At 44.2% G+C, this 25,442-nt stretch overlaps 2 protein-coding genes across 7 annotated transcripts in view; both read right to left on the bottom strand.

Annotated features, from left to right (window-relative positions):
- ARK2N (arkadia (RNF111) N-terminal like PKA signaling regulator 2N) overlaps positions 1–6,627 on the bottom strand; it is a 44,353-nt gene extending 37,726 nt beyond the window's left edge. For 2 of the 6 annotated variants that reach the window (XM_040089714.2, XM_040089715.2), the window contains exon 1: positions 6,229–6,331. In XM_040089714.2, the coding sequence (XP_039945648.1) occupies positions 6,229–6,249 (21 nt within the window). In that variant the 5' untranslated portion in view covers positions 6,250–6,331. The other 4 variants (XM_040089716.2, XM_058424059.1, XM_040089717.2 and 1 more) reach the window with 4 other exon arrangements.
- A 7,340-nt stretch (positions 6,628–13,967) lies between these two features.
- Positions 13,968–23,293, bottom strand: HAUS1 (HAUS augmin like complex subunit 1). The gene is made up of 9 exons (XM_040091165.2): positions 23,216–23,293; positions 21,932–22,106; positions 20,773–20,908; positions 19,656–19,790; positions 18,593–18,716; positions 17,774–17,839; positions 16,581–16,652; positions 15,171–15,218; positions 13,968–14,222 (listed from the first exon to the last, which is right to left on the bottom strand). Exons 1-9 carry the CDS (start codon positions 23,270–23,272, stop codon positions 14,163–14,165), a joined length of 873 nt encoding a protein of 290 aa, XP_039947099.1. The 5' UTR covers positions 23,273–23,293; the 3' UTR covers positions 13,968–14,162.
- Positions 23,294–25,442: the final 2,149 nt, after the last annotated feature.

Genomic DNA, 25,442 nt, shown 5'->3' with positions numbered 1-25,442 from the left:
TTTTACGTGTCCAAAGTGCTCCTAAAAGAACAAAGGATTCATGCCACAGGCCCCAGTAAGAAAGCAAACACAGGTTGGTTCTACAAATGAAAAAAAGCTACCTTGGGTATTTAAAAAAGAAGAACAGCTGAGTCAAAAGCAAGCCACATGTGTGATACCAAAAATGCCTCTAACATGGGCTTTACTATCACATACTTTCTACAGTATTTACTTCCAGCTGGCAGAGAAGAAATTTGAGCTCTGCTTCAGGAGAACGACAGACCAAAAAGCAGACATTTCTTTCCCACAATACACGAAAGACTTTCCATGTATTTGACTGCAGAAATTAAACAACAGTATGTAAGAAGATACCAAGTTACCAGCTACAAAAAAAAAGAGATAAAGAAAATTAAAAGGCAGTTTTCAGCAGTACCATGCAAGCAAGTACTGACAGAAGAATTTAAAAAAACCCCAAAACATTAAGCCCCTCCTTCCTACCCCCTCCCCCCCCGAAAAAAAGCCACAAAGCAAACAAACCTTAAAATGCATCTTTTACCCCAAGACCACTTCTTAACATTATTATTCCTGTTTAGGAAAGAGTGGCTTAGCTGGCAGAACTAATGGTTAGCAACAGGAGACATAAACTATATAAACAGCTTTCCCAGTAAAAGGGGAGATGGAAGGAAAAAAACAAAGTAGCATAGAGCCTGGATTATAAAGTCAACCTCATTCCACTAATTCACCACAGCCTTACTGCTGCTGGAGCTTGGAGAGTTCAATATAGACAATGAAATCCACTACAGGTGTTAAACAGTAAAAAAACTCCATTTTGATCTTGTAAAACAAACAAGAGACATCAGGTGTCTGTTATCAAACTCACTTTAGGTTGAGGTGAAGTTTATAACTAAATATTGAGGTCTTATGAACCCTGGCAAGATATTCCATGAACTTACTTAGCTTAGTTTTATTCAACAATTCTTGGATTTTCTTTATTACAGTGAGTGGATCCAAAGTCTGTATTTTGTATTTAATAAGGTGACTTGCTAACAACCGTAAGTGGAACCATGAAAAACACTTCACCTTGAAGGCTTTCTAAACACAATACTCAAAGAAATATATGGTTCTTTGTAACAAATTCTGCACAGTGCTACCAAAAGGTGTTACCTCCTCTGGAGGAACCGTAGTTATTCACAACAGAAATTGCACTTATTAGTAATGGGTTCGTGGGCACCGTTACCCAAAAGACCATTCTTTCCCACAAGAGCAACTTCATATGTAAAAAACCTCTCACCAAACACGATGAGGACCCCACAAAGTCCATTTCACCCAACTTCCTTAACTAGGAGACAGCCTTTAAGTCATTGCATTTCCAGACACCAGCACATAGGATTAATATAGAGTTTTCCTGATCTATTCTTTACCAAGACTTTTTCCTTAACTTGCCAGATTACTTAGAAATGTCTTTCTGGAAAGACCTGGCATTCCAAGAGAGCGTGAACAGGAGAGTGAGCTGAGGAGCCAGGAGAATTACCAGCTGATGAGAAAGCCAAAGTACAAGAGAACAGTACTGGTTCAGCCCCATCCTGCTATCAGGACAACCCGATTCTTTTTTTCTGCAAATGTTTGACAGCGCTATTGGAATACCAGCCTCACACTGGAATCATGGAAATGCAATAGCCCCAGTGGAAAACAAATTACTGAAATAGTAATTGTTTCATCACGCAGACAACTGGTCTTATAAAGTCTGATTCTTAGTTATTCCCAGCTCTGGTACTGTGAGTCACTTGGCCTCTACCCATGTTGGATGAATGGAACTGAAATCTGCCTTCTCTAAAATAAGTTGTGAAACGCTAACAATCAAGCATCATGAAACAAGACAGTAGAGCAGAGAGGTAGCAAAAGGAACATTTATTTAATAAAAGTCTGGCGCTTCCTCCTTATTTTCAGGAAATTTTTAAGCATCACACAGAAGAGCATCTTGCAGGACACTGCAGAATCCTCACTACAATTTCAAATCCATGATCCACACACTTTGAAACAAAAATGTTAGCTTGAAGGAGCCTTCAAATACTTGCATTTTTAATTAAAAAGTGACCACCTAGTCCACTTATGATTCAAAAGTATTAACAGCTTCTAAGCTGTCTTCTTGGAAGCCAAATATCACAAGGCATGGTAAGGCTGAAGCCTATATGTTATTCTGCTACTTAGATCAATTTCTGAGCATTGGAGAGACAGACTACATGGTCAAATTGATACAACCCCCCTGAACACCTTCTTAAATAAAAAGGGATATTAGGTGGAATCATTCTGAACCTAAAACTGACACACCTCATGATCACGGGCAACTTACTCGACCTCCTGGAACAGTCAGTAATGCATCTGACACAGTGTCACTGGAACACCTGTGCTGCTGAGCCACATCTCATTTCCAGCCCTGCATGAGTAATCCATGTGTGTCCCAGCTGCAGGGAGCCAGTCACATCCACAGAGAAACTGCTGCAGGCTCCATTCTCGCTGATCAGACACGGGGAGAGGGAAGGGTGGGAAGGGGCAAACACACATTTAAATTTGAGCCCTTAAACAGTAACACCAAGCAAGTGACTGTCACTAGAGGACACAAATAGAAATTCACAGAATCTTCTGACTCCAAGAAGGCTAGAAGAAAAGACTCTTATTTACAAAGACCTTGCTTATATAGATTCTGAACAATGACCAGGGATTGGAGAACAAGGTTACTACCTCTCCATCCCACTGGCCAGGCTAGAAGTCAGTTGACTCTCATCAGAGAGGAATGTGGAAAATGATTGTTCATGGCACAGACATGAGAACTCACCTACAAAACTGTAAACATCTCACAAAACTCACAGAATGCGGCAACAAGTGAAGAGGTGTCAGGCAGCTTAGCTCAGAGATACACATCAGAGAAAGCAACAGCACAGGCTAATGTTTACACCATATGTACATTTTGATTTACAATCCCTTTCATCCAGGTCTCTTATTGCTCAGAACTGCACATTTGTGGACATTGTGTTCTAAACCTCAAGTTGTAGACTGAAAACTGCATTATGCATTAAAAACCTGGAACAAAGATGTGACAGAAAGTACAATTTTTGTGGTGATTTGTGTTGCTCAAGCTCCCTGCAACTAATATCTGTTGCCACAGATTCTAGTATTGTAAGTTTGGCTGCTCCTGAGTTAGAGTGATAAAGCTAAAGGCTGAACTCCTGTTCATATGCTGAACATTTTGGTTCTGGAAAACCAAAAGTTGTTTCCTTTCCACATAAGGTCATCTCAGAGCATCAACACACACTGTACCACACTTTATCTCAGAGCTCTTTCCCAGCACTATGCCTGTCCCCCTCTCCCAGTCCTGCTTCATTTTCTGATCTCATTGCCACCAGTAATGTTCAAGCCAGCAAAAGTTTTAGTGATTCTTTTCCAGAATACAAGTTACATGCTGGCAATTACGGTATTTAAATCTTTTACTCTGATCTAATAAATGTGTTATTAAATCTGGTGCTCAGTTTCTGTCAATGGTTGCAGTTTTCTAAGCCATTCTGTCAACTGCAGATAAAAACACGGAAGCTGAGATTGACCACAGACCCATTTCTGTCCAAAAAGTACCATCAATACAAGTTTGGAATGTTATAGACAAGAATGTAGAGGCTACTTGAAACTATTTACTTGTTTGAAAAACTTTCCAAAGCTGTCATATTGCTAGTTAATTGGAAGTATTTTGGCCAGAGGGTAACCAGAGATTTGGATCATTCAGTGTGCAGCCCCTTCACCGTCTGGTCTGTAGAGACCCTCCCCCCACCCCATCTCATTAACAGATGTTTCAGTGAGATGTTGATATACAGGCAGGTCAAAGATGGCACATACATGCTTGGTGGTGCAGGGAGTTGATGTGATAATATACAAGAGAAAGGGAAGAAAGTGAACAGGATCCAAGCAAAGAATCCTGCATTTTAAAGGTAAATATACAGCAGGGAGAAGGAGGTCAGGACAGCCAAGGCAATTATATCTTGTTGCTCTGATTGAGTTACACCAATTTATCTCCCTAATGTTTGATGTTCAAAGCTCCTCATTATAACTCATATTTACTCTTTGTTCACTCAACCTTAACTTACCCCATTAGTTCCATCCCCTCCACAGTGCCCTCTTGTCAAAGGCACCCAAATATCCTTCCTACCTCCTCTTTATTGGCCAGAGCAGGGCAACATTTTCTGTGCGCTGTGACCATTCTCAACTGCCTTGTGGGTAGCTTCAGGTTCCTTCCTGTTTGCCCTCCCTCCACAGCACCCAGCTTCAAACACCACTCCTGGCTTGTACTCTGTGATGCCCCCCAAGAAGGCAGAGACGACCAGGCTGCACTGCCACACAGATCACAAGTCGGGATATGTAAGGCCACACTCCTCCCTCCTCCCTGACTTCTCACTGCACCTCTTCACGACGCCAACCAGCAACCAGGCTGGAGAGCAAACAGAGATAGTCGACACAGTGCAATTAAAAAATGCGAGTGTTTCAAAATGAGTCAGAACTGTTACCCTCATGTACTCAAGCAGAAATACCAGTCACACACCACCCTCCATCACCCTCTGCATCCCTGCCCTTTGTTCCCCAGACAGAGCACCAGCGTCCCTGGTAAGCCAGAATCACAGCAAACTGCTTTTATTGGCTTTCAGTAGCCACATAACCACCTGCTTTGGAGCTTGCCTGGACAGAACCAGCCTTCTCTAGATCACCAGAGGTGAGAAACACTCAGAAAATGACTCTTAATAACAACTGCTGCTGGGCAGGTAAGTTCCCCACACTTCCTCTCACTGCTTTGCTACCATGTATATATACATATATATATATATACATATATAGGGGGATGTCTGGGTTTAGCAAACACATGACAAGCAACTCAGTGTTCTCCTGAGAGTTTGCTACAGACCTGTTTCCTTCACAGAGGCCTCTTTTCCCTCCTCCACGGCAGCAGGAAAGCTGCGCTGCCCTGACTGCCTGGCTCCCAGCACTTGTATCACAGGAGCAGCAATTACAGGTGGCAACTGAGGCAGGAGAACCGCGCAGTGGGGTGCTCAAAAGGGCACCATGCTCAGCGTCCACCTCAAGGTCAAACATTACGTTTTAAATAGACTTAAGCAATGTTACATGCTTTAAGAGAAACATTTTAAATGTAGCATTTGTTTCCTATTCCAAGGGGAGAGGCATTACTATTTGTACCTAAATTTTTAGCTTGAGAAGTGAATACTTTAGCCCTTGCCTGTAAGTGAAACTATTATATGGTCTGATGCTTGACAAGTACCAGAGAAAATCTAAAACCAAATAAAATTTCTGGGAGAGGGAATTAAAAGAAATTTTACATTTTTAAAGAGATGCTCAAGGGTTCAAAGATTTACTTACTCATTCACTTTTAAAAGCTAGAATTACTTGTCAGGAAAAAAAAAATCAAACAGGACTGACTTCTGCAATCTTGACACACAAGGTTTTTTTCAGCTTTTGAAGTGTTGTTAGGTACTTTGTGCTGGTTTAAAGTGCATAACTAGTTACAACCACTACCTTGTTTCACTAAGTTATTGCAGTTATAGTTTCACCAGGGTACCTACAAACTTTAAGGCAAGTTGTCTTGTTCCACAGTTAACAAGCTAAGACATAAATACACTTCAGTGCTACCTAACAAAGGTGGAAGCAATGTAATTCTAAAAAAAAACAAAACCCCAACAAACTAACAAAAAAATCCCAAGTCTTTCAGAAAGTGGCCTTTGTTATCCAATAACCTCCAGGCAAAGAAAGTTACAGTACTGGAACTGGGGAAATAGTTAAATTATTACAAGTCTGGTCAGTCCCCCTTTTTTCGCTTTTAAAAAGGAACAAGTAGCACAGTAAAGTTTTATATTCCCCATCGGATGGTTGTGTGGCTCGGAGCCACATCTGCAACCCATCAGATGTCAGGAGCTCAAGGGAAACCCGGGCTAGATACGCAACGAGCAACTTGAGCGTCCTTCCCATACAAAAACGCATTTTCCCACCAGAGGAACACACCATCCAAGGTAAAACAAGATGCAAAGAAACCCCCAGAGAAGTGCACAACTGCAGCACTCGCACCTCTTGTTTTTCCAAGAGGTACTTTCCAACAGCTCACACGACTTCAAAAGTCGTTACAAGAAGAAGAAAAAAGAAGAAAAGAAAAGGAAAACAAACAAACAAACAAGGAAAAAAAAAGCCAACAACAAAAAAACCCACCACAACAAAAAACCCCCACATTACAAAAGTCCCGGGAAAGACAAAGCGGCCCGCGAGCTGCTCCAGGGATCTGTGGGAAGTTTCTCCCCGCGAGGTCAGGGCAGAAGAGGGCGGCGGGGCTGGGGCAGGCGCTTCAGGGCCCCCCTTGAGGGGCGCGGTCCCCGCCCGCGCCCCGGGGGCTGCGGGGCCGCTCTCGCCCGGGGGCAGCCAGGCCGGTACCGCCCCTCCCCGCGGCGCCGGGCCGCCCCCCGCCCGCACGGCGCCGCGCTCACCTGTGCGAGGCTGGGCCCCTCGCGGCCTCCCCGGCGGGGGCAGCGGCCGAGGCATGGGCGGCCGGAGGAGCCGAAGCCGAAGGAGCAGCCGGAGCGGCCGGGAAGAGCCGGGAATGTCACCGGGGCCGCCGCGCCGTCACTTCCGTCCGCCGCGCCGCAAGCCCCGCGCGGGCCGCCCGCGCCCCACAGCGACCCCGCGCGGCCTGACCGGGAACGACGGCGGGAGCGCCGCGCAGCCCTGGCCGTGTGTCTCTGCGTGCCTGTATCCCTGCGCCCCAGTGTCACTGTCCCCGCGTCCCCGTGTGCTTATGTCCCAGTGTTTCTATATCCCTGCGTCCCTGTGTCCTTGTGTTCCCTGTCCCTGTTCCTGTGTCCATGCGCCTGTGTCTCTGTGCGGCCGTGTCTCTGCGCGGCCGTGTCTCTGCGTGCATGTCCCTGTGTGCCTTTTTCCCTGTGTCTCTGCATCCCTGTGTCCTTGTGTCCCTATGTCCCCGTCCCCGTCATGTCCCTGCTTCCCCGACCCGTGTCCCTGCGTCCCTCTGTCCCTGTCCCTATGTGTCTGTGTCTATCTGTGTCCCAGCATCCCCGTGTCCCTGTCCCTGTGTACCAGTGTCTCTATGTCCCTGTGTCTCTATGTCCCTGTTCCTATGTCCATGCAGCTGTGTCCCTGTCCCCGTGGACTGTGTCTCTGTATCTCTATGAACCTCCCTGTCTCTGCACCTCTGTGTCCCTGCTTCTCCATATTCCTATGTCCTGTGTCATGTCCCTGTGTCCCTGTGTCTCTGCTTATGTGCCTGTGTCCCTAAGTCTCTATATTCCTGTATACTTGTGCCCCTGTATGCCTGTGTCCCTCTGTGCCTACATACCCATGCTACAGTGTCTCTGTGTCCCTGTCTCTATATCTATGTTCGTGTCCCTGTCATTATGTCCCTGCACTGTGCCACTGTCACTGTGTCACTGTGTTCCTGTTTGCCTATGTCCCTGTGTCACAGTGTCACTGTCCCTGTGTGCCTGTGTCGCTGTGTCAATGCCATTGTGTCCCTGTGTCCCTCTCCACCTGTGTCTGCGTGCTTGTGTCTCTATCCACTTCTGTTCCTGAACCTGTAGTCACTGTCCCTGTGTCCCTGTGTCCCTGTGTCCCTCTGTCACCAGCCCTGTGTCACTGCCCCTGTACCACTGTGCCACTGTCAGCGTCCCTGTCACTATCATTGTCCCTATCACTCTGTAACAGTCACTGTCACTGTGTCCCTGTCTCTATCACTGTCCCTTGTCACTGACTGTCCCTGTCACTGTCACACATACCCCCCAGCACTCCTCACACACTCTGAGCACATTCTCCCTTCGACTCCTATCCTGGTGGTCCTGCGCTCTCTAAGACCACAGAATCCAGGGATCTTTAGGTTTGGAAGGCACCTCTGGAGACCTGAGCCTCAGGGGCTGCATGGGGGAAACAGTGTAATGCAATCAGAATGACACTGTAATGCCCTATTTAATGATTGCAATGCATGCTTTAAACATCGTAATGCACATTTTAGTCATGCATACTTTAAACATTGTAATGCCCTCGTTAAACACCATCCTCATGTTTCTGCACCCCAGGGGCTGTCCTGCCACAGCTGCAGGTGTCATCCCTGAGACTCGGAAAACATGGCAGGAAATCACTTCAGCATAGTCCATAAGTCCTGATCAGGGCTAGGAACACCTGGGAAATTCAAGAGTTGAGCATTGACTGTAGAACTGCTCATGACACAGACTCAGTCCTAGGGCTGGGTAGCATGGAAACGTGTGGGAAACCTACCCGCACCACCACCCAAATCATGGTCATGGACTTGGGAAAAACAGATATCATGCGACCTCAGAAGTATTCATCATATTAGGAGAGATTAAGAGATTCAGCTAGAAGCAGAACCATGCATTCAGAAATCCACAATTATTTTTTAAACCAGTACTTTGCGAAATACTTCTCACCAAATATGTAAAAAAATTTTCTTGTCAAGGAAGGGGAATTTATTATTTGTGGTGTCAGCATGAAGGTGGTGACAAAAGCACTAGCAAAGTCTGTACTGAGTAAAGACAAAACCTTCTCTGCGCTGGGCTGCGGGCAGAATCCAGAGCCCACTCCGATTTCCTACACAGCTTGAACCATCAGCCTTCACCACACAGCTGGCTGCTTCTGAAAGGGAGGGGGAACATCCAGAACCTGTATTTCTGAGGGAAAAACATCCAGAACCTCTATTTCCTGGGAGCAATGTGCTTTGGAGGCATGGCTCCTGAAAGATACCCAGAGGACACCATGCAGCTCACAGGTGTTGGGACATGGCAGTTGGGAACAGACAGTGCAGTTTTGGATGCAGTACAGGAAAGTGTGAGGACACGGGCGAGGGTGGTGAGCATTTGCCTTGGATTTGCAGAAAGAGTGATACATGGGAAGGAGATCCAAGACTCCATGGCTGAAAGAATCAGCAGGCTGGAGGCTTCACAAAAGAGAGAAAAATGAATTATTACTGTCTCATGTACAGTGAAATTAGTAAACTGAGCAGGGAGACACCAGTGATCTGTAAATGTCTGAATGAAGCAAGCAGCATCAAGGGAGAAGGCTGGAGATACATTAGTGATTTTAATAGGGTGAAATTACAGAAGGGCATGTCTAAACTGAGAATCTGTGGAAGGCTTTTGAATAGAGAACCACAGGCTGGAAGATCATCTCCTTAAGGGAAGTGGTGAAAGCTTTATTACTTGATATTTTAAATGCCAGATTAGGGCAAATACCAGGGGACTCATTCTGAAACATCAGAGAGATTGGGCTCAAAGATTAGGAAGAAAAGAGGAAAGGCTGGAGGTGGTGCTAGTTCCAGAAATTTTTGGAGTACAGCTCAGTACATCTTCTAGGCTCCTCTGGCTCCATATTATTATTCTTTGACTGTGTCTCCCAATAGTGCAGTGATTTCAGTGTCACTTACCCAAGGATGTGAAAAGAACTCTGCTAGGAAGAAATGTGTTTGAGCAAAGGGACTCTCTGCTCTTCCCCAAAGACAATGGGAGGAAATCAGCTCAGTGCTGGAGCACAACCCTGAGCCACATTCTCTTGTCAAAGTAAAAGTTGGTTCTGAGAGCATTTTGGCTCATAAAGGCTTCCAGGCTGGCTTCTCTCAGCCATCTCCTGGCACGGGGACACTCCTCTATCCCTGCTTTCTTCTCTTTCCCAGTCCCAGGCCAAAAGTTGCCTTCCAACTCCAGACTGAAGAATGACTTTTCAAGGGCTCATCTCTGAGGCATCCATAGGCACATTACTAAGCACCCTCTGCAAAGGAAGCTTCAACTTCCAAGCAACATTTAAACAACACCCATTTTCCAAGTCTCTGAAATTACAAATGTGCTGTTGATACCCAGCCAAACCATCCCCCTGCTGCTCTTGAAGTCACCCAGGCTTCCCTGCAGCCAGAGCAGGAGCCAAACAGGGACCGTGGAAAAGGTGTCCAGAACATCACCGTGTTCATCCATCCCTGAGGTACAGCCAGCATCTCCTTGGAAAGGAAAAGAAATAAAACATTTCCTTGCTGCTAGATTTTATCAGCCAACAAAATCTAATTAATCAGCACAGCTGCTTCATTAGCATTAGAGGCATATTTCTCAAGGAGCTAGAGGAAGCATCTGTTGGATTAGTTTGTAATTTTGGAAGTTGCTGGATGTGTTTTTACTAGAGTTTACACAGTTCAGCATGGTGCAATGCTGAAGGACTTCAAGGCAGAGGGAGGCAGCACCATGTCCTCCCATGTATGCGGTACCTAGCACAGGCAGAAGAACTCACAAGTCTTACTTTAAACACACTCTCATTGGTAAAGCCTCTGCTTATTCACATGTGGTGTTTTTCTGTAGGAGAAATATTTGTGAATTGGAGAAGCAGAAATACAGCCCAGTACTGAAATTCTTTAGAGAAGTGAGCATTTAACAAAATAAGAAATGTTTTTAAAGTTGCTTGAAGTTACTAATAGTGACTACCGGCTTGGAGGCAAAGTGAAGGATTTTCTGCAAGGTCACATGGACCAAGATTACTGTTGTTTCACTGCAGACCCTGTACTTTAAAAATTCAAAGAATAGCTTATAAATACAAAACATTTCCCAAACCTCTAAGAACTATTCAGTTCTCAATGTAATTTGAAAGATCTTTTACACACTTACGATTTGACCCATAAAATTTTGCTTATAAATACCCCAAACAGCATTGAGTATCAAGATATTTATATACTGGAAATGGTACCCAATGCAACCAACTTACTTTTTAAATAAATCTTGAAACTTAATATTTTTAGTTATTTTTAATTAAATTCCCATCTTAATATCCTACATCTTCCAAAGCATTTATATAAATAAAAAAAAAATATTTTTTTTGAATACTTTCAGTCAAAGGAAGACTGGAGAGGAACCACAATGAAATGCTTGCAACAGATGGAGAATTTCTATAGTATTAGCCAAAAGATACAGCCAAAAGAGATTCCATCCACTCCTTTTGATTCAATGCATTTTAAGTAAAAACATACATATGTCAGCTTAGAAACCTTAAATTTGCTTGATGGATTCTGCATTTCTCCAGCATTTTACTCTAATTATTCTGGGTTTAGTATCTAAATGTTTTCTTTTAAATAGATCCACAATACTTGGCTAGTTTCCAGACGATTTTTTTTTCCTAAAGTAGTTATTATTTTGCATATTGGGCTGATAAGAACAGTATGCCAATTTGTGGTAAAAAGTGTTTGAGTTTGCACTTGAGGCTGACCCTCATTTTCATATTTTTAATTTTTCATCTAGTTCATAATTTTAATTCCATTTTTTGTTGTTGTTGTTTGTTTGGGTTTGTTTGTTTGTTTTGGGGGGTGGGTTTTGGGGGTTTTTTTGTTTGTTTTTTGGCAGATTTCCTCATGTTTTCCAGGAGGAGGAATTGAGCACACAGCAATAAAACACGAACACCTTTTGCACACTGTTGGGAAAATGGAATGTCTGCAGCTCAGCCTGGCCCTGCACCTACTCTCATCTTGCAGGACTTCATAGGTATGATTTGGGACGGCTCAAATAACAATACTTAAAACTCCGGTTTCTTCGGAGGGCATTACAGCAAAGATTTATTGAAATACAAAGTCTTTTATACAGTATTTTGGTACAATTAATATTATTGGTCATTTAGAACACCTCCTTGTAAACATCTTTACCAGTAAACAAGTTGGAAAAACACCAGGTGTCAGGAAGAGGATATCTACAAGGATTGTTTTGGGTTCCTCCTTATGATTTCCCAGGCCAGAGTAGGAGAGTTATATACTTGGCTTTTCCCACACGCTTCAAAGCTACTGCCTGGAGCCTAAAAATCTATTTTCTGAACCCTTGTCAGTTTCCACAGGTGTCTCCAAAACTCAGTTTGGGAGCTCAAGAGTGGAGCAGCTGAACTACCCTACAGGGACAGTGAAGCAGTGGAGGCCTTCCTAGCCTCATGTTCCTCTCAGTTGCATGATTATTCCATATTATCCAACAGCCGAGGGTCCAGCTGGCAGCCACCCACTGTGACCCCTGTGGAAACACTCAACAGCTGCCAGGGCAGAAAGGGAAGCCCAGAATCAAAGGTTTTCTCAGCCAGCCTGTGTGTGCTCCTGTCTCAGTAGGACTTCAGCAAGTTGTTCCTCCTCCAGTATCCCATTCCCATGGGGGAAAAGCTGTTCTGTCCCAACACACCAGAAAAAAAAGGGCTCCTGCAAGGCACTCTGCCCAGGCAAAACCAAAGAGCTGAGAAACCTTCCCAAAGGGATCTGAAAAATCTTGTTTATTTGACTTTTCTCAATTTCCATCAAGAGCTGAGCAGTTGGACCCTCATAACTGTCCACTGATTGACACTGCATGCACTGAGGACACCTCAGCTTGTAACACATGGCTCAGATGCAGTTGCTGGGAATTTTTTTTCCTCCTTGAATTTCCAGTGCTAGGAAGCAACACACAGCTGTGTTGGAGCAGCCCTCCAGTCTGGCCCTGCTGTTACCTACATAGATTTATGCTCTTCATGTGCTGTGAAATAGCAGCAGCTGGGGAGTGGTGCAGCTGCTCAGTGGGCACGGGGAGTGGAGAGCAGCCCCAGGCTTCACAGCTGGCACAGCACTTCATGATGAGGTGGAGCTACGGAAGTGCCACACTCCCCAGGAAATCCTCCCAAGCCTGGAGTTACGGTTACATGTGTGAGATAAAGTCTTCTCCTAATCTTAGCCAAGTCAGTCTTTAGTCTGTCATTAAAAAGCAGGGCTAGTTGCACCCTCAAGCCATCATCTATCCCATCTTTGTATCCCAAAATGTGATCAATACTCCCTCACATTTTAAACACTCAAGCAAATAATTTCTAATCTGCTTTTAGCAGCTTCCAGAGATAAAGATTCCTTAATTGTAGGCCATGACCTCCCATGCCTTACACTGGGACTTTCTTGTTACATTATTTGATGTCCACCCAGCTACGTTCTGATGTCTTCCAAGACTACAGCTTCTTTCCCCTACCACAACAGGAAAATCAGATTATATTCTTGTTCCTTCCAGGCTCAAACACCATTCCCACGGCTTTTGCCTGGGTTTTATTTGTTAGCAGTAGCTGTACCTGTAATCGTCCCTGCACCACAGTGCCTGCTCCAAATTCCGCATCAGTTACCTCTGAGGTAATTTCTCTTAAGCCAGTTTAGCCATTTTCCACTGGCTTTTGCCCTTGTTTCCTACCCCAGAAGGAGTGAAGATAAATATCCCCCAAACTAAGGCAACTCACCCTTTCCTCACAGCTTGATTTAAACAGCAATTCCTTCTGCTGTATGTAAGAGGCTGATTCTCATGGGCAGTGGCTTTCTGGGCACTCAATTTTTCTCCATCACAGCAAAAAAGGGGAGGACAGACATCACACGTGGTATTTTACTGACACCAGTGTAATTTTGAATCTGTGTTCCTGCAGATCAGAGGAAAATCAACTTTTGCAGTGAAGCAACAGCTCTCATGGCCGTAATCTCTTGCAACTCCAGTTGCAAACAGATTGTCACTGAGAACACCACTATTTGCCTGGATGCTTCCCAGAACAAACAGGACCATGCTCAGCGTCCTCCGGTGCTACCACTATTTACAGATTTTGCTTTTTCCCTATCCACAGGAGATTTTCTGATTTGGTATCAAACAGCTTCTAAAACCTGGAGTGTGCAAAACAATTCTGAAAGTGTGGAAGGGTGGTGTGGTGATGGCATGGAAAATAAGAGGGCTCAGAGAACCCTCATGGAAGATGACATTTGAGGTAGAATTGTTAAGGGCAATCTAACTTCAAAATCATTATGTCCCACACTGGTTTTGCAGAAATACTGTTTCAGATCTAGAAAGGTCTGTGTGGTTTTAATTGTTTTAAAACTATACCTGCACTATCTATAGAGTTACTTTGCAGATGTGTATCACAGAGGGAAAAGAACTCATAAAGACAACAGCAAGGAGGTTATTTAATGAAAAATATGTGAAGTTTACAAACACAAGGCCAGCAGAAGGAAGAACACAGCAGGAAGATGCCAAGGTACAGTGAGAATTCTGGAATGCATTGCCAGTGCAAGTAAGTAGGCAACAGATGGAAAATCATGTTCCACATAGGCCACTTCAGGTGAATTGGGGTTTGCTGTGCTATGTCAGCTCAAAAGGCAAAGCCTCGATCTCCCTTGTTAGCTCTTCGTCCAAGGCTTTCTAGCAGGAGAGAAAACCAAGAGGAATCAGGGACCACGAGACAGTTTCCACACACTACTGGTAAACAAACACATCTGCAGTGATCAAACCCTGGGAGGTCATCAGCAGTGATGGGTTAACCCCAGTGCGGAGCTGGACGGACTTGTCACTGCAAAGGGCAGATAGCCACAGGGAAACCTCCAAAAGAAGAGCTGGGACAAGCTCAGCTGCCTTTACTCTGTGCCCCAATGTGACTTTGGACACCTCCCAGCTCACAAGTCCTCTTCAGAGGTGAGCATTCTGAACTCAGAACAGCCTCAGGTTGGAAAGGGGAGCTTGTGCTCCTGAATCAAAAACAAGGGGTGTACCAATCCAAGCAGTCTTACCTGAAAACATGCAAAATACCCTCACCTTGCTGTGATTTTTGATCATGTGTTTAAGGCTTACCACTTGTGCTTTACGAGCAAGCAGGCAGTAGCCCAAAGTAACAAAACCAGCTTTTATAGGGCTTAAACGTGGCCCAGCTCACTCAGGAAAGCTACATATGAACTTCCCAAACAGCTTTTACGGTGTTTGGCTCAACAGTCACACCTGCAGATTACACTAGCATGGAGGAAATGGGCACTGTGTTTTATAGAGGAAGGTCCCCATTGCAGTCTACAAGCAGCTGTTGACTAAAACAGAGCCTGGCGCCCTCTAAGGGTTCAGGAGGAGCTTCTGAGAGCTACACTGAGTGAATAAACATTCAATAGGCAAAATTCATGGGGATATAGCTACCTAATCTGCACTGGTATCACTGTGCCCAACTGCCTTTGCTGCTCAGACATCACTCCACCAGCTCCTCTGATCAGTATCTACAACTTCTGCCTCACCAGATTTCCCCATGAGAACATTAAGACTCCAGTCTAAGGGGAGTAAATCTGTAATTAATTACTACATGTGGCTCCTGGAAAGACAAAAAACTCTTACAAGTTCTTTTCTTGCTTCTTCAACCTTCACTTGTGCCAGGGGAATGCTCTAAAGAGAGAAAACAGCATAAAAATCAGTATTTCATCAGGAAACAAGAGTCTCTGCACCTTTACAACAGTCTAATGATGAGCCTTGAGTGAATTAATGGGCAACTCATGCAGTGTATGCACTTCACATGTAGAAGGTACTGCCATTAAAAGCCTAGTATTGATCTGGTTTGGGCAATCAAGTATTTTTCAAAAGTCTGGTATAGCTTGAAGTCTAAAAAACCCCCTTCATTTTAAGCAATTTTCCAAACCTACCAATCAAGGGACTTGATTTCAAACATATTTGTGCAAGAATCTTTCAAAGCACAGGAAGTTTGCAAGGATAAACCTCCCTCCCCTCCTTCTGCACCAGGAGTGAGGCACTGGGGCCCTCTGTGTCTCCACTAACAGCAAGGCTGGAGGAGGGAACAGGAGAACCTAATCCCATTTGAATGTCCTGTTCCACTTGAGGGAAGGAGGAAGCTGCCTGTTGGAGGCAGATGAGTTAAACAGAGCAGAATTCCCACCATTCTACCCACAACCTTTTTACCTTTTTTTTTTTTTTTTTTTTTTTTTTTTTTTTTTTTTTTTTTTTTTTTTTTTTTTTTTTTAATTTTTGTAGTGGAGTTTTCTCATGGATTTAACATAAACAAAGCGACTTTTTGTATTCCTCCTTGGAGGAGGGACACTTGATGGACTTCTAGTGTGACCAGTGGGGTGGAGAGGTGGCAACCTTATTCTCCAATCCCTGGCCATTGTCCAGAATCTATATAAGCGAGGTCAAGAAAATAAACTTCCCTTCTTTTTGCCCTAATGACTTAACTGTGTGAGTATCATTCTTTTTGTGTCCTCTAGTGACAGGAGATGAGAAACTTCCATTTTCATAGAGCTGAGTACCCAGAACCCTCAAGAGAAATCAAAGAAAATGATGGAGCAGCCAGTTTAGGGGACAAAACCTACATTTACCCATTTCTTCAGGATCCTTAAGATACTGTTCAGAGCTCCAAACTCTGCACTATGTGCTGTGTCCACCACATTGACAGCCCAATGACAGTTACAGCTAAAGTATTGGTAAATCTCAAAAAGTGGGTTATACTAGGAGATTCCTTTTCTTCCATATTTCTTTGTTAAATTTCCAGCTAATTCACCTGAATACTAATTTACCCAGCAAATCTGTCTGCTTTGTGAGAACAAAGTTTGCCTGACAAGGAAATCTAATTTCTTGGTTTTGATTAATAAATAAAGTCTTTGCTTTGCATCATTAACAGACCTGTAGCATATCTACCTGTCCACCAATGCCATCACAACGATACCCATTACATTCTGAAGTCCACTAAAATTAACCTGATGGCAAATACAATGTAACAGTGAAATAAATAATTACAAGAGGCAAATCATGGTAGAACGCCAGTTCCTTCTTCAATGGCTCAATTTCTTTCAGCAGTGCAGCCAGTTCCTGCAGAGAGAGCAAGGCAGATGATATTCTAGAGAATTATTTGTAGAATTGATGGAAATGAGTGAGATAGATACACAGTTATCTACATTTCAGAATTTGAGAGTTTTCATCTTCTATAAAACACATGGAAAATTGAAGTAATTTCTCTTTGGAGCTGCAAATTGAGTACCTTCCACTGTCCTGAACTCTTTTCAAATAATCAAAGTTAAATCAAAAAGATAAGTAATTTGTGCTGCCCGTTTCACTGATGTCTTGGCAAAGCAGTTCTAAAAATGTCAGGGTGTCAAACCTTACCTTATGCTTGGGCTCTAGAAGATGACAAGCCTAGAAAATTTGCCCGTGGCTTTTTGGATGCAAAATTCCAACAAAAACTATTCTGGTCAGTACCCTCCTGTAACACTGGGCAATGTGATCACTGCCACCCAGTGCTGGTTGGTAAGAACCACAACAAAGAAACCAGGAAACCTATTTTCACTGCTCCACTCAAAAACATACAGGAAAAGATAGCAAAAGTAATGAGAAAGACTGAGTTCCCAATACAGTAACAGCAAAAATTATGAAGATATGAGTGCACAGCACAAAGCTGTAAAATCTGTTGTTACTAACTCAAGAAATGTGTTTTTTATTTAACATATGTTCCACTAGGCTTACAATACTGCTGAAAAATGTTGTATTTAAAGACACAACAAAAAAAAATAACAGCACACAGTGGTTCAGAATTTGTGTTTCATTTGACCATACCCCCTTGTTTGAAAGAGACTAATTTTACACAAAGTAGAAAGAATCACATGGGTCATACTATGAAGCAACTGCAATACACAGGGAGCCATGTAATGAGATATGGTCCATTCTGTTTATAACACAGATCAGAAATAAAGGAGGCAGATCTGTTTTCAGTGGCAGGGAATTTGTCCTGTGGAAATTCTCCAGTAGATGCCTCTAGGAGGGACAAACCAAAAGAGCCCATGGGAATCCATCTACAGGATTTTTATTTGTGCTTCCTTTGGCCATTAAGATTTGTTCAGGCAACCAAACAGCAAACTACAACTTCCGAAAGCACCCAACAAGCAACCTTGGCCTGTCCCACTGTAGAAACATCCCTCTTGTACCCAAAAACCTACCTCAGACAATTTCACAAGTGCCTTATGCATCAGGGACTGGTCCAACCCCATGGCAAGAAGCTCCTCCTGTAAAAACAGGAGAGGGCACAAAATACAACAAGGAGAAAGATTCCACCATTTCCTTCTGTTTTTATCTAAACAGGCAGAGAATAACACAGGTTGTCCATAGCAGAAACTGTGCTATTTGAGCCACAGCTATACCTGGTGTACAGAATGAGGTGCTGTTAAAATTTGTATTAAGAATAACAAGTCTTTCCAGAAAAGCAGTGGGAGAAGGGCACATGGCAAGGCTGAAGAAAAGCTTCTCTGGAAATTGTCAATTGTAATACAACACTTTCCATCTTGTATTTGTCAAGTATCAGCATCCAGGCGTTGAATAAGGCAGTCACATGTCCTTCATGCTTTAGGGAAGGTGAAGGAGCAGGCTATACAACTTTTGCTTTCTGCGTTTAGTCATTTATTCTTTTAAAAACTGTGCCATATTCATTATTCTGAGACACACTTTAACTCAATGAATCAGCTGCTCTACTGGTAGCGGTCTATGTTCTCTTGTATGACAGCAACTCACAAGAATGACCAAGTAATCCCCGCTAAAGTATCCCAGGGAATGAGGAGAGAGCACTGTACAGATCACAGGATATACTAAGGAGAGATCAGTAGGGACAACTATATTTACATGTTGTCCTGTTAGCTCAAGAGTCCCCAGTCCTGGAGTTTAGGAAGCTTATGGAACGTATCTGTAACTATAAATTTGGGCTCAACAAACCACAGCTATGTCATCCCATCACAGTGTCTTGTAGGAAAATCCCTTCCACCTACCTCAGCCTCAATGACCTTTATTTTTAGATCCTTAGATTTATCTTCCAGGAACTTCAGGTCCTTGGAGTGAATCTCAGCTTTGGCCTTTTCTGCTTCCTGAGATTCATTTAATTTTTTAAAATCCCTTAAAAATAATATAAAAACCACTCTGTTACATTCAAAGATACATCAGTATAGAAATACTGCTACTTATCTATGCTCAAGCTAAACCCTGCAATACAACCAACACAAGAAGGAAGAAAATGGAGATTTTCCAGTGGAAGCATATACAGCTGTTACCTCCAGAACTCCACAGGCCAGGGAAAATAGCAAAGGGGAAAGTTATGTGCCTAAAAGCAAAAGGCAATAGTCTTGTGCATACTGACTCACTTAGAGACCTGTTACTCAAGATAAACCTCATATCAAGAAGAGGTAAACCTGCACAAAGCACACAGGAATCTCTTCTATACGCCAAATTACCACTTGAAAAGACCAAAAAACCACTCCCTTCCAGTCTAAAATAATTAGACTGGAAGGGAGCTGTGGAGAGCATCTCGGCCAACCCCCACTCAATGGATCCTGCTGTGCCTGGCAAAGCAGTTCAGATTACTTCAGATTACATCCTCCAGGGAACAGACTTTATACTGGTACTTTTTTAGAGTTACTACTATTATTATGTCTTCTACACACTAGTTAAGGGAACTTCTTAACTGGGAATGGTTTTTGTTTTGCCTTGCTCAGTCTGACTACAGAGCACATGCTAAATGTGCTAAGAAAATCAGATTTGTCTTCAGCCTCACACAAAAGCAGCTGGTGGAAGATGCAAACTCATATCTGGAAATTGCTTGTAGATCCCTTTTGCTTTAAAATAATGTGTTTGATGCTTTCCCAGATCTCTTTTGATTACTGAAAAGTATCCATAACACATGGGTTTTGATATAGATACTTCCAAACACTTTGAATTGGAGATGTGTCACACCCCTAAAAATTCAGTTATCCTTGTTAGTTACCACAGCCAATGGTGCCCAAGACAGAGATTACCAGTATTACTTTTATCTTCCCCTCTTCCTCATCTGTTACTCACTCCTCTAACTTCTTCTCCAGTGACAGTGCTGAAGTTAGTTTTTCCGTGAGAGTCTTCAATTTCAGTTCCATTTCTTCATTTTTTGATTTTGTTTTATACAGTTCTGAGCTCATGCAATTGATGGCACTGTAGAAGCTGGTGAAGAGATAATCATTGGGAATGCTTAGGAGTCAGCTCTTCTGAAAGTCAAATTTATCGTTACTCTTGTCTCCACATTTTACATGAATTACTTAGTTTCCTCCTGATGTTATCGCAAAAGCAAATTAAAATAAGACACTAAGGGAATTTGCTTTCCATAACTAACACAAATTTCCACATGGAAGGGAAAACAGCCCAGCAACCTGAGTAAGAGTAAGTGAACACCAACTAACACTCTGGTGAATAAAACCACTGGGTTTGAAACCACCACATACTCCACTCCTGGCTTGCCTTACTGCCTTTGACAGAAACCGTATTCAGTCCCCGAAAATGCATGGTCACAAGACGTGCGCAGCAGCACCCAAGTATCTTCCTTTTCCTAAGCGGCCCAAAGTTCTTCCCCCTCCAGCTCAGGAAGAAAGCTGTAAGAGCCAAGATCCTAAATACCACATAAGAAATTGGATCCCAAGGCAAATTTTGCTCCTTCTTTAGTGCAAGCGCTGCAGTATCATGGGCCAAAGCCATGCTAGGGAGAGAGGCCCAAGGAGACCAGACTAACAGATGCCATTTCTCCATGGCAAAGGCAATCCCCTTGCATGAAGTGAGACCAGATGAGACAGACAAGGATGAGGACCTGAGGCTGGAAGACCAGTGACAATTCCCCAGTCTTTGCCTAAGCAGTATGAAACTGCTATAGCTTGGGATACCTGGCACAACAGTCCAACTGGTAGCAGCCTGCAGCCACTGACCACAAAAGCATGAGGAAAAGGAGGGATTTAACTCCATCCCAGGCCCTTCCTGTGCTGGGATAACCTAGACCTAGCACTTTATGCTCAGTTCCCATGCACTCCAAAGCTGCCCAAGGGGTGAAAAATAAGTCTGACAAATAAGATTCCTGGTGCCAATTTTGAGGCTGATGTGAAAAAACAGAGAAAAACAACACAGACCATCACCATGAATACAGAGTGTGAAGAATTACCTGGCAAGAGATGTGTCCTCCACTCCGAGTTCCATGGCACTTTCTACCAGGTCAGTGAGGTCTGTGGCGGCTTCCTGGGACAGACTGTCTACTGAAAGACCAAGGCTTTCTCCAAGAATTTCCTGCCAGTACTTAGCTGGAAAATATATACAACCTAAAGTAGTGATTTTTTAAAATATGACTGCTCTTTTATGGAACTCTCCAAAGCTAGAACACAATCCCACACCAAGAACTTGGATACCTGCCTGTTGTTGAGGGGAAACGACACTTTTTAAAAAGGCTTAAACATGCCAAACTGCTGCCACACCTACATTTGTCAAATTAATTCAGTCTATAAAGGGAGAAAGCACTGCTCTACTCCCTACATGACTGACATCAGACAAACAAGAGCCCACCCTTGTGTGACAGCAATGAGCTCATGCAGGTCATCTCCCCACAAAGCTCAGCCTGAGCCTTGTTCATGGCAGTCCCAGGAAGCCTGTCTCCATCATTTTTTGTTTGGTGGCAAGGCACTTGAAGGAAAAAAACGTTTCCTTATAGAAACATATTCATGTGTACTATGCCAGCTTTTGCACAGAAAAGTAAAATTCCTTCCTGAGAAAAGCCTTTTAAGGGACAGTCCTTTATTAGGTGCGTTAAAAACATACTATGGTCGCCTGAACCACTCACTTGCTCAAAAAACCCCAAACAAAATATAAAAGTCACTCTAGGCAGCTTCAGCATAACTTAATCACCTTGATGTTGTTTCAGACTCCTCCAGGGCTCTCCCTAACAGTGGCTTAGCACCAGCTCGGACTCTTGAATGAGCAGCAGGGACACTCCCTCTCTATCCAGGCAATATTTCCATGCTGTGCTATCCCGCCCAGCAGACTAGGAGGTTTTAGCAATTAACCTGCTTGTCCACATTTATGGCCTGCTCAAGATGGCTTACAAAATTGTCCTTGACCAATCTTGTATCACTGCAAATTTAGCTGAAAGGAAGGCATGTGATGCATTGTAGTAAAAACTGCATTTAAAAAAAAAAAAAAAAAAAAGGCGCTGAGTCTGTTTCAATGACATATATTTACATATATTTCTAAGTTTTTAACAAATACCATATTCAGGATCACTAAGAAAAACCTGACTCTGATGGAACTGAGAGCTGGAACTTCAAACTCACTTTCTGCTTCATACTTGGTTGCCTGGTCCTTCATGTCCTCTATCACCAACATAACGTCTTTGTCTCTTTCTTCATTGCACTCCATAACTTCATGCAAAATATCCACTGTCCTTTCATTCATCTCATACTCTGGAACAGGCACATCCCCATATATTTTCTTTAGCCATAAAGTAACCTGCCAGAGAAGGGAGACAAAAGAGCAAGCAATCATGTGAAATGACAGAAAATAGCTGATAGACATGAAAAATGTAAACCACTGCAAACTCTTCATTCCTGAGGAGTAACTCCTACATCAGTCCAGGAGGCATTGGTGGGAAAGGGGGAGAAAAAATTCTTTCCTTCTTCTTTAAACACCCTCTGTGGTTTAGAAGACTATATATTATGTCCCTTTAAATCTCCCTTTCTTTAAGCACCTACTTATCTCCATGTGATGAAATGTTATTTTTTTATCCATGACCTACAGACACAATAATGACCCAAGAGACCTTAAATAGGTGTTTGGAAAACTGGTGAACACTGTGTTAAAGCCTGTGGGATAAAACTGCCCAAGCCATCATTGGGAACAGTCTCTGCAGAAGAGTGGGAGAGTCACCACAATGTGCAGGCACATGCCCTGCAAAGCAGTTGTACTATCAGAGACAAGGTCAGAAATAACAGACCAACACAGTGCTCTCATGTAGGGCTCAGATTGTGGAATCATAAAATTGTTTGGGCTGGAAAAGCCCTCCAGGATCATCAAGTCCAACCATTCCCCCAGCACTGCCAAGGCCTCCACTGTCCCCAGGTGCCACATCCTCACAGATTATAAATCCCTCCAGGGCTGAGGACTCCACCTATGCCCTGGGCAGCTGTGCCAGGCCTGGACAACCCTTTGAAGGAAGAAATTTTCCCTAATATCCACCCTAATTAGATTAAAAATGTTAGATTATGACCAGTAATAACTGAAGAACATGGAAGTTCTACACCATGTAAGGAACACTAACTCTTGCACAAGCCTGATTAAAAAAAAAAAAAAAAAAAGACGGAAAACGGACGCAGCCGTATAACTTTAAAAGGTGGGGGGTTTTTTGGTTTGGTTTTTTTTTGTTTGTTTTTTTTTTTTTTTCCCCTAGCATCTCTCTCCTCATTCTGCTGCCGTACCAGCACTGCAACGACCTACACAAGCAGCAATGGAGAAAACCACCACATCCTTCAGCACAAACAGCACGGACGATGTCGGGGGTGGGGAGGATTGGGGGAGAACTGTGATGAAAAGAGAAAGCGAACCCCGCTGGCCCCCGTTACCCGTATGAGCTTCTTCTCGAAGGGATCGCCGGCCGGAGTTGCCGCCACCGCCGCCATCCCGCCCGGAGCCTGACGGGAGAGGGCGGCTGAGGGGCGGGACAGCCGGGACCCGCCGAGCGTGGTTACATCGGAGCGGAGGAAAATGGCAATGAAAAAGTGTTTCACAGTGATTCGGAATGTTAAACGCTCTGAATCGGGTCGTCTCTAAGTTAAAGGAAGAGGTTAAAAAAGGCCAAGCGAACCCCAACAACAGCAAAACGAAACAAAAGAGATGCAAGAGGAAGACATCAAGAAGTACAGCAGAAAGCTGCCTCGGGGTGCTGGTGCCAGCGGCTGGACAGGAGCCCAGGAGTGCCCAGGTGGGCAAGAGGCCGATGGCCCCTGGGCTGTCCCAGCCATGGTGTGACACAGCCCCAGGGCAGGGCCCGTCCCCTGGGCTGGCACTGCTGAGGCACCTCCAGTGCTGGGGACAGCTCTGGGCTCCTCAGGACAAGAGAGACATGGAGGGGCTGCAGCGTGTCCAGGGAAGGGAACGGAGCTGTGGAAGGGGCTGGAGCCCCGGGAGCAGCTGAGGGGGCTGGGAAAGGGGCTCAGGCTGGAGAACAGGAGGCTCGGGGGGGACTTCTGGCTCTGCACAACTCCTGACAGGAGGGGACAGATTGGGGGTAGGGGGGAGGTCGGGCTCTGCTCTCAGGGAACAGGGACAGAACAAGGGGAAACGGCCTCAAGCTGTGACAGGGGAGGTTGACATCAGATATTCAGAAAATTGTCTTCACAAAAAGGGATGTCAAGCCCTGCCCGGAGGAATGATGGTGTTAATTATTAACATCGATGTGGTTTGGTTTTTTTTTTTCTTTTTCAGGCACTTTTACAGAAGTTTAAGTGAGTTCTGAAATAGTCAGCATGGAAAGAATTGCTGAAGAATCGCATTTGGTACAACACATGCAAAGTAGCTGAAGATTTTTCACTTAACCTTTTCAATTCCCAGAAGGGGAAACCACTGGAACCTGTGGCTTTACCAGCCTCTCTGGATTACCAAAGGGACTGCTCACATTGTGCTTGAGTTTCAGCACTTTCTCACTGGTAGACCAAATCCTGTCTCACATATGGAACATAAAATTATCCCCAGCTGCAGATTTAGGGGAGGGGGCAATTCTGCCCCACTCAGATGAGACACCACCTTCAGAGTTGCCTGCAGCCCTGGGCTCTAACAGCACAAGGATGTAGAGCTGCTGGAGCCAGAGTAGGCCACAGAGAAGCTCCTAGGGCTGGAGCCCCTCTGCTCTGGAGCCAGGCTGGGAGAGCTGCACAAGAGAAGGTTCCAGGGAGACCTCAGAGCCCCTGACACGGGAGAGCGCTGGAGAAGCACTTGGGACAAAGCATGGAGGAACAGGACACAGGGAATGGCTTCCCACTACCAGAAGGCAGGGACAAGTGGGATATTGAGAAGGAATTCCTGGCTCTGAGGGGGCCCTGGCACAGGTTTCCCAGACAAGCTGTGGATGCCCTAGCCTTGGAAGTGTTCTGGCCCAGGTTGGACATGGCTTGGTATGGTGTCCAATCCTTTAGGGGAATGGAGCATCCAAGATTCGTAGATGCTTGTGGTCAAAAGGAACAACAAAAGTCAGAACGTTCACAAGTTTCCCAAGTGAAATTACACACGGCATGGAAATTAATCTTAGTCTCTGACCTCCTCATATAAACCCATGGTAGTGGGTTTTGGATAAAGGGATAGGGTGAAAGGGAAGAAAGCTGGATTAGAGAGGGGGAGAGAGGAAGAAAGAGATCACCAGGCTTGGTTCCACTGTTGATCCAGTTGGTGGAATGTCTAGGGTCCTGGGTACCTGCACATATGGTCTTGGTGGGAGAACCTGTTATAGATGAGTTCCCCGGCCCTGGAGGCAACTTTCTCACTTTGTATGCAAATTTATCATCTGCATGTCATTTTTCTACACCTTTCTGGGTTGGAGGGCTTCATGGATCTCTGATGGTCTTGATTCCCTGTACAGTCGTAGACCACTTCTTGCCTTCATTCCTGTGCTGTGCTCTGTTTGTCTCCAGGAACTAGAACCAGGATGTTTGTCCCAGAAAAATGCTGTCCTATCTCTGAATGGCCCTTTCTGCAACCACATCATGTTCTTCCTCACAGCTGTGTTTTTACCAACAGATCTTGACTCTTGTTACCAACAATGCTCGGTTGGCTCCACAGTTATCCAGATATTGGTGT

The sequence above is a fragment of the Hirundo rustica genome, chromosome Z, assembly GCF_015227805.2.
Source record: "Hirundo rustica isolate bHirRus1 chromosome Z, bHirRus1.pri.v3, whole genome shotgun sequence".
In the NCBI taxonomy this organism is placed as follows: Eukaryota; Metazoa; Chordata; class Aves; order Passeriformes; family Hirundinidae; genus Hirundo; species Hirundo rustica.
The sequence above is the reverse complement of the archived record's forward strand: the minus strand, read 5'-3'. Positions and strand labels throughout refer to the sequence as shown.

Bases quoted from the DNA above. Each gene is read 5' to 3' on its own strand.
- HAUS1 (XM_040091165.2), bottom strand. From the start codon at position 23,272: ATGGCGGCGGTGGCGGCAACTCCGGCCGGCGATCCCTTCGAGAAGAAG. The intron at 19,791-20,772 runs GTAATTCTTCAC...TCTCTTCACCAG, and splicing joins GAGGACACATCTCTTGCCAG to CTTCTACAGTGCCATCAATT. The intron at 16,653-17,773 runs GTAGGTTTTTGG...CTCTCTCTGCAG, and splicing joins CACTTGTGAAATTGTCTGAG to GAACTGGCTGCACTGCTGAA.